Genomic DNA, 13,671 nt, shown 5'->3' with positions numbered 1-13,671 from the left:
TTCTATAGGAAGGACAATTGCCACAGCTCTCAAGGTGTCCTTGAGTTGAATAAACTCAAAATTTGCAAGGTACATTTTATCTAGATTGTTATTCTAAAGAGTATATTATCAACACCAGCCAAAACCAGAACCGCCCCCCCCAACCCCATAGCAGTCATCACTTCTTTAGTTGCTGGATTGTGAGCAATTTACTTCTGGGAAAGAGTCTGGGATGGTACAAGGGGCAATCAGAGAACTCAGGAAAGGATACATTCACCAACTGGTATGAAAGCATTTCAATATTGTAACAACTGGTACAACTGTACCAGTGCCAACTTGCTGAAAAATAAATCTGTGGAATTCTTTACAACTCCAAATCTGCAATTCTGCAGAAGCATAACCAAGACTAATTACAGAAGCTATGCAATTGAGTAAGCGATCTGGGAGTGATATGCCCATTTTAGTTCCCAGTGATTGGCTATGACTATTCTAATGTTAATTCAGCTCAAGAGGAGAAGTCAGGGCTTTTCGGGTTTTTAACCCATTCTCCCTACAATGTGTTACCACGCTTCTCTATCACATCCAGACTGTCTGATGAACCATTTCATGCCAATAACTAGAATAGCTAGAGTCTCAGTGATCTAATGCTGAGTGTATTTGAAAACCACCAACTAAAAAATGCCCTGCATTATTCAGTGGGTATATATTGGGCTACTCACCAGCACTACAGAGCTCAGCAGGTAGCAAGGATGTATGGCACACCATAAAAATCAGATTTTAATGAGTGAATACATTTAGTCCTTCTCCTTAATAAATGATTTAAACAAAAAAGGCACCATATTTTTACAATTTAAAATTGCATAAAATACAGAGAAAATATTTTTCATTTTAATGATAAAACTCCATGTTAGGTAAGCAGGCCATTTGTGGAAGATATTTGAAAATTACGTAGAGAAAATAAAAGAAAAAGAAAAAGAAAACGTTGATTATTAAATATATGATAAAACACACATTTGAAGTAGCATCACAGTGCAATTTTAACTACAGTTATGAGATTGTATGTACTTGATTAACTTCTCAACCCTAGATTAAAATAGCCTCTTTTTACAAGTATAGACTCAGCAAAAACAGTCCAAGCGTCTCTCACAGTATAATTTTCATTCCTCTTTTGATTTATAATAAAGTGTTTTATTTCATACATAATCACAAACTGAGATTAGTAAAGTGGTATTGTAATAAGAAGAAGCTAGGAATAATTATATGTGGAGCAGAGAAGCAAGAATATCTCCAGTCATATATACACATATAATTCCTTTAGGTACTCTCCTAAGATTGTGCTTTTCTAAATGCAAACATATTGATGCACACTGAATGGTTACTTAAAAAAAAAAAAAAAAAAAGATCATAGGCAGTCGTTTTGTTTTCCCTTGACCTTAATAAAAATGTATCTTATTCCCCCCACAATAGGCTCCTTCCCAATCTTAACCAGGCTGACTATATCTCCACTGTACCCAACGGAAAACAAATTCTCAAAATGTTAATAGCCTTAGTCAGTCCACAAATAACAAACATTTTAGTAACAGGAAATTATGTTGGAATAATCAGAAAGTAAAACTTAGAATTGACACTTAATTATAAAACTACTCACCACTCTTGGCTTACAGTTGTAATAGCGATGCTTGGAAGTGTCGTCAAAGGCAGCGTGGTCGGTCTGGAAATGCCATCTCCCTCGGGAGTCCTCGCTCTCTCACTCTGTCTTTGGGACAGTGGTGGTAACTGTAAGTTTCCTGAGCAACACCTTCTCCCTCTCCAGAGGTCAATCCCAAGTGTGTTACTCGAAGAACTGTAGGATTTACTCAAGCTACATTCCAAATAATCTTTAACATTCTGGAGGAACCACGGGGGGGGGAAAAAAGAAAAGAAAAGAAAATGAGAATGAGATTCAAATGTTTCAGATGATGTGAAATAAGAATCCAAATAATCAAGTCATCCGTCATAAAGTCCAGATTCATGATCTTACAACCAGAATCTAATATTGATGTCAAAACCTTGAGAAAAGACAAGAAGTGGGCGGGGGGGCTAATTCTGGATTTCAGAATTCTTGGTGATTTTCAGGGTCCCCATTACAGGTTACCAGTTACAGCACATGGGTTAGAGGGCTTTCTAGCTTCTTTCTCTTTTTTCAACTTGTCTTTCTTTCTTTTTTTCCCCTTCTTTCTCTTTTTTTTTTTTTAACTTGCTAAAATGAAAGCTTATAATTGAACATATATTTGGGAAATCAATGTTATCATTCTGAAACATGGGGAAAAACTATATTAGCTAAAGTATATACTTTCTTGCTTAGTGTTTTAAGGTAAAAATATTTTTATCTTAGAACAGAAAGATGTTGATAATAATGGATAATTGAATATCCCTGTTTCCATGAAAGATCTTCTCAGAGTTGAAGTTTCTTTTTCTTCCTTTCCTTTTTTTTTTTTTTTTTTGGTAAAATTATGTAAGAGCTCAGAAAAAGAAGAGCACACTTTATCCAGCCCTGAACCGAGCTACATGTGTTCAGTACATCCCTAATGCTGACAAGAACGAAATACTTGTGAGAAGATAAAGACATTGTAGTATAACCACTGGCAAGAACTGTTCATTTCTCCTAAATATCTTAGTGACTGTGGTTCTTGGTAGTGCTGGGAGTGAGAGGCCCAAATGAGCCATGGCTTGGGTACCACTCCTATAAGTTCAAAGATAGAAAATGTCATAGCACAGCAAATACCCATGGAGAGCAACATGGAGTTCAAAAGATGTAACTGTCACTCTCTACTCTTATCTAACCCAGAATAATGGAAGTCCTATCCCCAGGCCACTGTGTCTCACCTAAAATTCATTCTGTGGCCCTAAAAAGACTGGTCCTTCCTGCTAGTCTCAGAAAAGACTTAGGAGAACCTGGGACTAGACCTCCAAAGGTTTAAACAAACAAAAGTTCTCTGTCTCCCTCTCCACCCATCCCTACCCTAGTCATACAAGAACAATCAACTTAAGTTTCAGGCTCTAGCCGGCTCTGTGCAACAAATCTATGATAATTTTGCACTGTGCTACTTAAGGATACAACAGCAAAAGGAAGCCCAGTATCTATTCACACAGAAACCTATACTCTAGTGATTTATGCTTATCTGATTCACACAAGACCACATTTTGATGAAGAAATATGGGCATGAATAGGCCTGACAATTTTCAGGGGCCCCACTCTTCCTACCTGAAATGGGATATCATCACATTACCTTGGGCTTGACAAGAATACCATTCATCTGAAATTTAGTAGGATGACAATTCAATAACAAGAAGACAAAACAATCTGTAATTTTCCAGAGTTAGGTTAAAACATTCTGGAATGTGTCCAGTGTTTCACTATTTACTAACTGGTTATTATTTTAAATCTGCTGTAGGCCTAGCACTTAGTCAGCAGTGTGTGTGTGTGTGTGTGTGTGTGTGTGTGTGTGTGTGTGTGTGTGTGTGTGTGTTTTACAAATAAGAAGCTGAGGGGAAAGTTCGGTATACTTAAGTCTTTTGAGAAAAAAGACGTAAAGACAAGTTAATGAAACAGAATATACAAAGTCTTCCGGAAGAGATTCAAAAACAAACTAAAAACCAGAACTCATGATTATAAGTCAGACTACTTCCAAATATTCATGTAAAGAATGTACTGATTATCTGGAAAGCAAATCATAAGTATAAAGTTCACCTGCTATGTAAGAGCCTTGATACCAGAGAACAGAAATAAGGATATCATTTTGTAAAACCCCTAACCACTATAGTCTCCTTAATAAAGTTTTTGGATATTTTTCTCTTTTAGAAAAAAGAAGTATTATCAAAAGGTTTAACTGTAGTAGAGGAACTAAATGGGTGCTTATTTGGTATTTGCTATTTGAAAAGTAACAAAATCACACCTACCACAAAATATCTCCCACACTGATTTGACAAGAGGCTTGAATTAACAAATTTGAAGTCATTCTTTGAATTGAAAGAATTCGTTTTAAAAGACCCCGTGAAAGTGCATTGCTACAAAAGAACAAAATGGAGTTGCTTTCTAGAAATTAAGTTAAACACTGGGAACATTAATATTGTTTTACAAACACTCATTAACCCATGTAGAGTTATTCATAATTACCTCAGGCTCTCTGTCATACTCATAATCTATATAGCTCTCCCCCCAAAATTGCTAACATCCTCAAGGGACCAACCTAATTCACTCAGTTCTCAGTTACTGAATTTGAGAGCTTAGACTTACATTCCTATTTTAACTAGCATGATCCTGGCTGACTACACCACTCACCAGATCAAAGATCTGGAGAAAAGGAACATTAATTTGAATGCTACTTCTAGAAATCACAAATTTTAAAATGTATCCTGCCACCCCAAATTCACCCTATATCTCTATAATCCCGAGGGATACAACCCAGTTTGGGATTATCCTCATGCTCCTGGAAAACTGTTTGTTTAAAAATTGGTATGTTTGCCAATATAATTCCAGAAGGTTATCACAAAGGAGAAGCTAGTGTGAAACCCTGCATCTAAGTGGAAAGAGTCTGAAGGGAGGAAGTTCAGGGGATACCAGAGGGACTCAGTCCTAACCCCATATCAAAACTGACTCAGTTAGGACCACTGAAATGCACAGCTGAGGTATATCAGTGCCTAAGTAGTTTCAGATTTGTTGTTGTTGCTTTATTTTGCCTTTGTTAAGTCCCTCCCAGTCATTTTTGGAGTTTGCTCCAACTCTTGAATTCTGATTAAACTCCCGGTGAGGAAATGGGATTGGGTATTTCCAAGGACTTCTAGTGTGTCTATTGGGTACAATTCAATCTGGACCACAGGCTCTTCAAACCTTATAAAACTGGAGATGGAAATTATGGAAAGCATCAAGTGACACTCAGGGACTCTATAAAGATTAAATGTCACGATGTTCGATGAGACAATAACAAAAGCAACGTTGTCTTTGAAAAACTCAGTTTTATCACAGGCAATCACCATCAGTTATGAGTAGTTGTCCAGAGGTAAATAATGTATTTTATACATAAAATCAGCCTCTCTTTCTGTGTGTGTGTGTCACCCACACACATATTTCCTGGTCCTTCTTTCCTACTCTCTTTAGCCATTTTCTCCTTTTCAATTCCTACCCAACCCAGCAAGTCCCACCTCTTTAAGTTATTCTGTAATCCCTACACAGTCATAATTAATTGCTTGAGTTCGGTACCTGAATAGTGCTGAATTTGCCCCTCACTTCTGGGACTTAGTTCCCAAAGGCAAAGTACTTAATGCATACTGTTCCTATGTCATTCATCACATTAAGTCTCCTATTGAAGGTATTTGTGTACTGCAAATAACTGTATGCAAACACAGTGGTCACAGTTAGCCATTTGCTTATTCTGACAAAGCTAAACATAGTGTCTTACATGTGGTAGAAGCCTTTGCATATGTCATTCCATTTGCCAGAAATGTTCTTCTCTGAAAGAAAGAAGGAAGGAAGGAAGGAAGGAAGGAAAAAGGAAGGAAGGAAGGAAGGCTCTTCCCTCTTCAGAGGGCTCACTCCCTCACTACGCATATGTCCTCTCTGTCTGTATGCCATCTCCCCACATTATCCCTCCCTAAACACTCTAATCTCACTATCCAACCATTCTTTACCTGCTGACCAACTTCATTTTTCTGTACAGACCTTATCGTACTTGGGATCATTTTATAATCTAGCTATGTGTTTTTTCCTCTCCTCTCTGGAATATAAGCTTCAAAGGGACACGAACACTATCTATTGAGTCTCTAGAACCTAACCAGTGTTTGGAAGATAACAGGTGCTAAATTAATATTAAGTGAATATTTAAATCACTAAATAAATGTGTGCTGAATTAAAATAAGTGGAAATATGATAAAATTCTTCTGACTTAAGGGTGAAAACTTACTTCGAGAGTATGGTATATAAACTGTAAAATCTGCTAAGTTGTTCTTGTTGTGAGGGAGGAGATAGTGTGTCTAACAGTAAGTATAAGCTACTGCACTGCACTCGATGAGTCAAGGTGCACTGGGAAAAGTTCCGGGTCATCACTCTCCACTAGAAATAATGTGCAAGCCACAAATGGGAGCCAAAGGTACTAAATGAAATTTCAAATTTTCTCATAGCCACATTAAAAAAGTAAAGAAGGATCAGGTGACATCACTTTTTTAAAAATATGAGTATAGTTGACATGTTACATTATTTAAAGGTACAGACAGGTAAAATTACTTTTAATAGTATATTTTACTTACACTAGCATATCCAAAATATTGTCATTTCAAAATGTAATCTATATCAAAAATTTTTAATAATATACTTTACATTATTTTCTCTTTGTACTACTATATATTCACAATCCAAGATCTATTTTTACACTTAGAACACATCTCCATTCAGATGGGTGTTTAAGAGTCGCATGAGCCTAATGGCTACCATGTTGGACAAGGCAAGTCTAGGTAACAATTATCCACTCTGGTACTTTTAATAGTCTTCGAATGTGGTTTTCTTTTTTCACATTCTTTCTTATATGCAATGATCCCTATCTCTTGTTCCTTGATTGTGACAACAAATTGCCTTATGGGAAGATCAGGATTATTATGATAAGGATCCAATGAAAAAGAAAGAATCAGTGTCCATCTTTTATAGACAGAATGTTTTGCTTATTCTTCCAAAAAAAATAGAATCTTGTGGCACACACTATATGGATAGTATTAAGAGACAATCCCAAGCTTTTTTTTCCCTTTTTTTAAAGAAAAATTATTTCTACATTACAGAAGTTTCCCTTTAGATGTCCAGAGCAGAACATGAAAATATGAACATCTCTTTTTACCATGGGTACTGAGAACTCAGCGTGTGAGTTAAGGGAAGTTTCCTTGTGGTCAGGGAGTAGAGAAGGGGAAAATAAAGAAAGGAAATGTCACTGGTGATGACACTAGAAAACTAATCAAGAGTAGAAATGGCAATGGCAAAGGGATGTGTTTTGGAGGTCAAGAGCCTCATAGCATAGCTAAGTCTCTCTCTGGACTTGTGGCTCCAAGAAGTTCCCACAAGCACCTACAGGGACACAGAAAGAACCTGAGATTTAGCCTCAGCTTTCTTGCTAAGAGATCTGTTTCAGCATGAGACAAAGGGACCAGAAATCCTTGCAGTGAGCAGACCAAAGGTAAGGACTAGACAGAAAGCAAAGCTTTTAAGCAACCAGAATCCCCCACTGAGAGGTCAGGTGAAGAGTCCAGGCAGTGGGAGAGAAGGTCAAACTCACAGCACAATAAGAAGGTGCACTGCTCACAGTGACAGCAGTCACCACCTGGTACTGTGACATGCCGAAGCAGCACTAGAACAAGGACAGAGACTAGACAACCAAAGATCTGGGGAAATGAGCTGTTCTTCCACTGAACAACAGTAGATGCTAGTGGAAAGGGGACAATACAAGATAAGGACAATACCACACATCTATTACTATAATGTTAATTAATGTTAAGTCCTTTCGACCAATGCCATGTAACTAAAGGGAAGGAGTAAGAACTGGGAGAAATCCTGAAAGACAGAGCATTTACCCAAAAGGCAGAATTTTACATTAATTGGCAAGTTCAAGTTCCTCCCAGCTTTTCCCCATCTGCGGAACCAGGAGCTTAACAACAAGATGAGTTATCACAGAAAGCAAGGAAAATTACTTCTTTTTCCTCCCTCCCTCCCTCCCTTCTGCACATCAGATTGGTGGCATAGGATTTTTAGTTCAATTACACACAGAAACTGAGTAAAAACTGGACAATTAAAGACACACTAAGGGGGGACTGGTCAACTGAAAGCAAAGGAGATAATGAATCTCAGCTGTGCAAGATACGCAGCTAGGAGATGGTGAGTTTACAGACTTCTTCAAATGACCTGGCACAGAGTTTCTAAAAGAATACATACATCAAGCCACCCTGGGATCTTGTTATAATGCAGTCTGATTTGTAGGACTACGATGTAGCCTAAGATTCTGCATTTCTAATAAACACCGAGGCAATGCTAATAATGCTGGTGCCCTAAGGATCACCCTTGAGTAGCCAAGATCTACAGGACGTGTACATCACAAGCTTTGTACGAGCAGTTGTCAAAGATCCCACCATACGAGGTGACTCTCAAGGATTAGCTGTCCCTGGGTGAAGACAGTGAAGAAAGTCACCGGGGAACTGATAAGGCAGGCAGTATAGAAAGAGAAGTCTCTAAGAGCTAGAATGTGAGCATCCGTCAGAGAGAGTTGGGGGTTTTGTGAATAAAACCATAAACTTTAACCTGAGCCCTCTCCAAGGGCAGAGAGGACAGTGTTCCTGCAGTCTACCGTGCAGAAATATGGGTCCAGGTGCTGGCAATGCCTGGGTCACTAAAACAACTAGTGACAAAGTGGTGGTGTTCAACAACCTTGCCCACCCTTTGGATAAAATTATGAAGCAACTTCTTCATGGAGCAGACAGAAAGTGGGTAGAATCGAGCAACTCTGATTTTTGGAACTTACATCATCAGCTGTCACTGCCATGACACTCCTGCTTTTCTTCATTATAGAGGTGAAAGATATCCCCTCTTAGAATGTCTGTTGCTCAGCACAGTTCTGCTGATGATTTTTAAGATCTATGGGGGGGGGGGAAAGAGACACATACACAAAAAAGAGCTCAGTATCCTTAGCTGAATATAAATACATAGTTTCTTTGTATTCTCCAGACTAACATTTGAATGTACGCAGTGTACACATATAAATAAATACCACAATTTCCCAAGACATTTCAATCTGATATGTGAGAAAAGAGGTTTGCACTATACAGAAAATCCAAGAAATCAGTGCAAAGCTACTCAGGAGGAGAGAAAAGAATAAGAGGGTAACACTTTGGCTCCCAAATAATCCGTAATCATTAAAAATATAGAAGTAATACATATTTCTGAAGGGCTTTATACTTTTTCATACAGAATTTCATCTACATAATAGTCTGTGAGATTATTTCCATTTTTTTTCCTAATGTGGGAACAAACGATCAGAAAAATAATTGGACCAAGGCAACACATTTAAAATATGGCAGATTTAAAATTTAAGGAACACAGGGCTTTGATATTATGGTCCAAAAAAAAAAAAGAAAAAGAAAGAAAAACAAACCAATACAGAAAATACACATCACCAAAAAACCCTTAATTTCAAATTTGCCATCACTTTAAATCTTTTATCTGTATAAGCACATAATTAATATGTGCTTATTAAATAGTTACTTATTAAAGATAATTTTAATTAAAAAGAGCTAGAATTCCCTGGTCTAAATCACACAAACCTCGCCATTTTGAAGAAGAAACGCTGCAATTCATGACATTTTTGTGTGGATCATTGGAAGCCACTTCAGAAATAAAGAACCTCAATACTATCATCAAAATTTAAGGGTACATCTTGGCTGTGCAACTCCACAGAGAAAAACTCATCTCTTGTTTTGAAAACCCAAGCTTTTTAAAAAGGTACAAATTCAAAGTTTAGGCATCCAATAGTCTACAAGAGAACATAAAATATTCTGCTTGCAGAAGTAAACTGGAAAAGATATACTATAGAAATCCCCGAATCCAAAACGTGTTAGTCCATATGGTGATTTCTCAAAATCTTGATAAAAAAATGTCCTGCATCATGGCTGAGCACAAGAAGGTCCTATGTTTTCTCACTCTGTACATTTAAACTCTTAATACATGCCTGATTCGAAAAGTCTGCTTCCCGAACATGAAGATATATATAGATTAAGAGCGTGATGGAATTGTAGCTATGTGACTAGGAATACTAAGTAGTGGCATTGTACCATCACCCAGGAAACCAGGGTTGAATTTCTAACACATAATTTGACTATATTATGCAGGAGTTGGCAGCAGAACTGACAGAGTGGGTAAGAGAGTGGGGGAGGGAGAAACTTCGCCTCTGTGTGTTCTAGGGAGAGAATCCCATAGGTTTTTCAGAAGTTTGATTCAATATGCCAAGGAAAAGCATTTTCTCAGCATACACCAAGGAATGATTGAACTTTTCTAATGCTGACCAAACAGGAGTAGCCAAACTTCCAGAGCGTTTACTCAAAGGTCCCTTTGACACCTAACAAAAGTAGACAAATAACATTTTATCACATAGGGATCTTCAATATTAAGAGCTTCTGTAAGGTAGAATCTGAAAAAAAAAAAAAAGTGCATGCTCCTAAGTTTTTTTTGTTTTGTTTTGTTTTGTTCTTTTAAAAAGCAAGATTCAAAATTAAAGTTTTACATTCAGGATACAGAATTAGATATACCCAATGATTTTAATTCTGTAAAAATAAAATCATGGAAAAATACTAAAGAAGCTATGTAAATGATGACAGTGAACATCATGTAAGGGTTCTAAAATGTTTTTCTCTCTCTTCCATATTTTCCAGATTTTTTTGTGATATATTATTTTATAACTCAAAAACTGATTTCATATATATTTTATATATTTCATTACATATTATATTATTATATATTACATATAACATATTAGCATGTGTTTTAATATATATTAACATGTTATTAATAATATGTATAATATATATTAATTTATATAAAATATAAAATAAGGACCCACAAAATACTTAAGAATTTAACTTATTTTTTAAGTTATTTTATTGCTATAAAACTTAATGCATAATATATTTGGTGGGCCATCTTTTTGTGAGGTAAAGGATATCTGTTTATCTTGGGTGAAGAAACTAAGGAACAGTGACAGCCTAGCACTTAAGTCTTAGGCCGTAGCTAGATGATAAACTATGTGGTCTCTTAAATATCTATTAGGAAAGCACCAAATGAATTTGCACAGTTAATAAAATACATGCAGCATTATATCACATCATGTAACTGGTAAATTTAGCATCAGTACTATCAAGATGTGGGGCACCTCGATGGCTCAGTCAGTTAAGTGCCCACCTGTTGATTTATCAGGTCACAGTCTCAGGGTCATGAAATAAAGCCATACGTCAGGTTCCATGCTGAGTGTGGAGCCTGCTTGAGATTCTCTCACTCTCCCTCTGCCACCACTCACACACTCTCTCTTTCTATCTTTCTCAGGAAGGAAGGAAGGAAGGAAGGAAGGAAGGAAGGAAGGAAGGAAGGGAAGAAGTAAAGAAGGGAGGGAGGGAGGAAGGGCTATCACAACGTGAATGTTATTTACAGTCGATTTCAAAAAAATCATAATTAATAGAATGTGGGTCAGGAAAAAAAAAGAAGAACACCAAAGTGATCTCTAATAAATGGCTTCACATACTAAATTAGTAAGAAAAATCTATGAAGCAAAATTTACTTTTTATCTTACATCAATTTTGCTTGGTAGGAATTAACACACAAAAAAAATAGAATAAAACACGGCAACTGAAATAGAAATCTCTAAGCTATCTTCAGCAGGGAAGGACAATGGTCAAGTTTCCCCAGTAGAAATAAAGACCTTAAATATACCTTCTTAGACTTACACCAAGTATGATGGGAGCCAAATGAAGCTCAATGCACACTTAGGTTGCTTCGTATCTTGGCTACTGTAACTAATGCTGCAATAAACATGGAGTCCACCCATAGACAAATGGATAAGGAAGATGTGGTACACATAGACGATGGAATATTATGCTGCCATTAAAAAAGAGTGAGCTCTTTCCATTTGTAACAACATGGGTAGACATGGGAAGGTATGATGCTAAGTAAAATAAGTCAGACTGAGAAAGTCAAATGCTATATGATTTCACTCATATGTGGAATCTAAAAAACAAGACAAATGAATAAATAAACAAAAAGCAGAATCAGATCTATAGACACAGAGGAAAAAAAACCAATGTTGTCAGAAGGAAGGAGGGTGCAGGAGTGGGCAAAATGGGTGAATGGAAGTGGAGATATAGGATTTCGTTATGGAATGAATAAGTTATGGGACTAAAAGGCACAGCATTGAGAATATAGTCAATGATATTACAATCGCATTAATGGGAACAGATGGCAGCTATACTTACAATGAGAGAGCATAACATAAACAGAAGTTGAATCACTATGCTGTACACCTGAAAATAATATCACATTGTGTCAACTATACTCAAATATAAATAAAAATATATTTTAAAAAATGAAGCTCAAGGGTGCCTGGGTGGCTCAGTAGGTTAAAGCCTCCGCCTTCAGCTCAGATCATGATCCCAGGGTCCTGGGATCGAGCCCCACATCGGGCTCTCTGCTCGGCGGGGTCTGCTTCCTCCTCTCTCTCTCTGCCTGCCTCTCTGCCTACTTGTGATCTCTGTCTGTCGAATAAATAAATAAATAAAATCTTAAAAAAAAAAATGAAGCTCAAGGCAAATCTGGCCCTTGAGAATTTTGGAAGGAAAAACTTACACATACTAACTATGTACTTGGTAGATAGTAACTGCTCAAAAATATTTGTAAAATTAGTAAATCAAAGAATATCATTAAATGCTAAAATTCTATGTGTAGATAAAACTTTTCTTTGAAATAAAGAACTAGTTGGTGCTGGGTGTCAGGGAAGCTTTAAGAAGGAAATGAGGTTTCTTTTTGGCCTTAAATAAGTGGGGTTTGTTTAGTGGAAATAATGACGAACAATGTGGTATGCAAAAATATGGAATGGAACTTAATACACTAAGGGTGTGACACAGGCAGAAAGATGCTATGCTAAGGAAATTTATGACAGGCAGAAAGACAAAATGTTCTAGGCTAACATCAGTAGGTCTTCTGGCAAGCAAGAATACTTTTAACAGGTCTGAGCCATGGAAATAAACTTCTATCTTATGACACTTTGAGTGTGAGAGCTTATGGGATAAATTTATGTGCCTTTAACTGAGATCATGTCCTGGCTAGGAAAAAGCGGGATCTCAAGTTACAAGACAGTTTTCCAAGTGTTATATATTAAAAATATTTTTACTTTATATTCAGAAATAAAACACAACATCTGTTATATAACACACACACAAAAAATAGAGGCGAGATATTTTCTGGATATCCCTCATTTTCCAATGAGATCCTCCCCTCCACCTTTTCCATCCTGGACATAGTCCGCAGGTTTTCTAGCCCTCTGGCTCCTGGGTGTGTTCAGCCAATGGGAAAGAGAGGCTGTAGACCAGAGGGCAAGAGGAAAGAGAGGTCCTTCTCTTTTGGCCGTGGTGTAGCAATGGCTAAAGTTTTCTACTCTAGGTCACAGCTCTGCAAGCACCTGTCTTTGAACATCCCTAGGTTCAAACGTCCACTGACCCTTCAGACGTAGGACCGTGGCTAGCCTTGTGGTACCTCTTCATGCCTTTCTGCTTATCCTCAATCCTGACCAAATCTCTCGTAAATAGTACCTTCACTAAATAGTACCTCTCTTTCACCTCTTTGAGAGTACAACCTACTCACTGCTCTATTGGAGAACAGGGTTTGTACAAACCCTTTTATTGCTGATTGTGTCAGCTGCTTTTCACTAAGGCTAACACAGATTGAGAAGTTATGCCAGTTTAAGCACTATACATACATGATTTCCAATACCAAACAGCCAACCAAAGGAGGTGGGCACGATAATAATGACAGGTGAGGAAATCAAGTCTTAGAACAGTAATGAAATATGCCCAACGTCACACTCTTTGCTGGTTCATACCAGAACATTCTGGTTCTAAAGCCAAGCCTCTTAACCCATCACTATGCAG

General features: G+C 37.2%; 1 protein-coding gene across 1 annotated transcript in view; it reads right to left on the bottom strand.

Moving 5' to 3' along the window:
• The window catches only part of LOC111143034 (phosphodiesterase 4B), a 571,923-nt gene that overhangs the window by 457,015 nt on the left and 101,237 nt on the right, over positions 1-13,671 (bottom strand). Inside the window, exons 2-3 of the mRNA XM_022496458.1 lie at positions 8,508-8,620; positions 1,628-1,866 (exon numbers count right to left, since the gene is read on the bottom strand). Of these exons, the coding sequence (XP_022352166.1) occupies positions 1,628-1,866; positions 8,508-8,549 (281 nt within the window). The 5' untranslated portion in view covers positions 8,550-8,620. The remainder of the gene's footprint in view (positions 1-1,627; positions 1,867-8,507; positions 8,621-13,671) is intronic.

The sequence above is a fragment of the Enhydra lutris genome, unplaced genomic scaffold (genome assembly GCF_002288905.1).
Source record: "Enhydra lutris kenyoni isolate GAN:26980312 unplaced genomic scaffold, ASM228890v2 scaffoldscaffold9, whole genome shotgun sequence".
Classification (NCBI taxonomy): domain Eukaryota; kingdom Metazoa; phylum Chordata; class Mammalia; order Carnivora; family Mustelidae; genus Enhydra; species Enhydra lutris.
The sequence above is the reverse complement of the archived record's forward strand: the minus strand, read 5'-3'. Positions and strand labels throughout refer to the sequence as shown.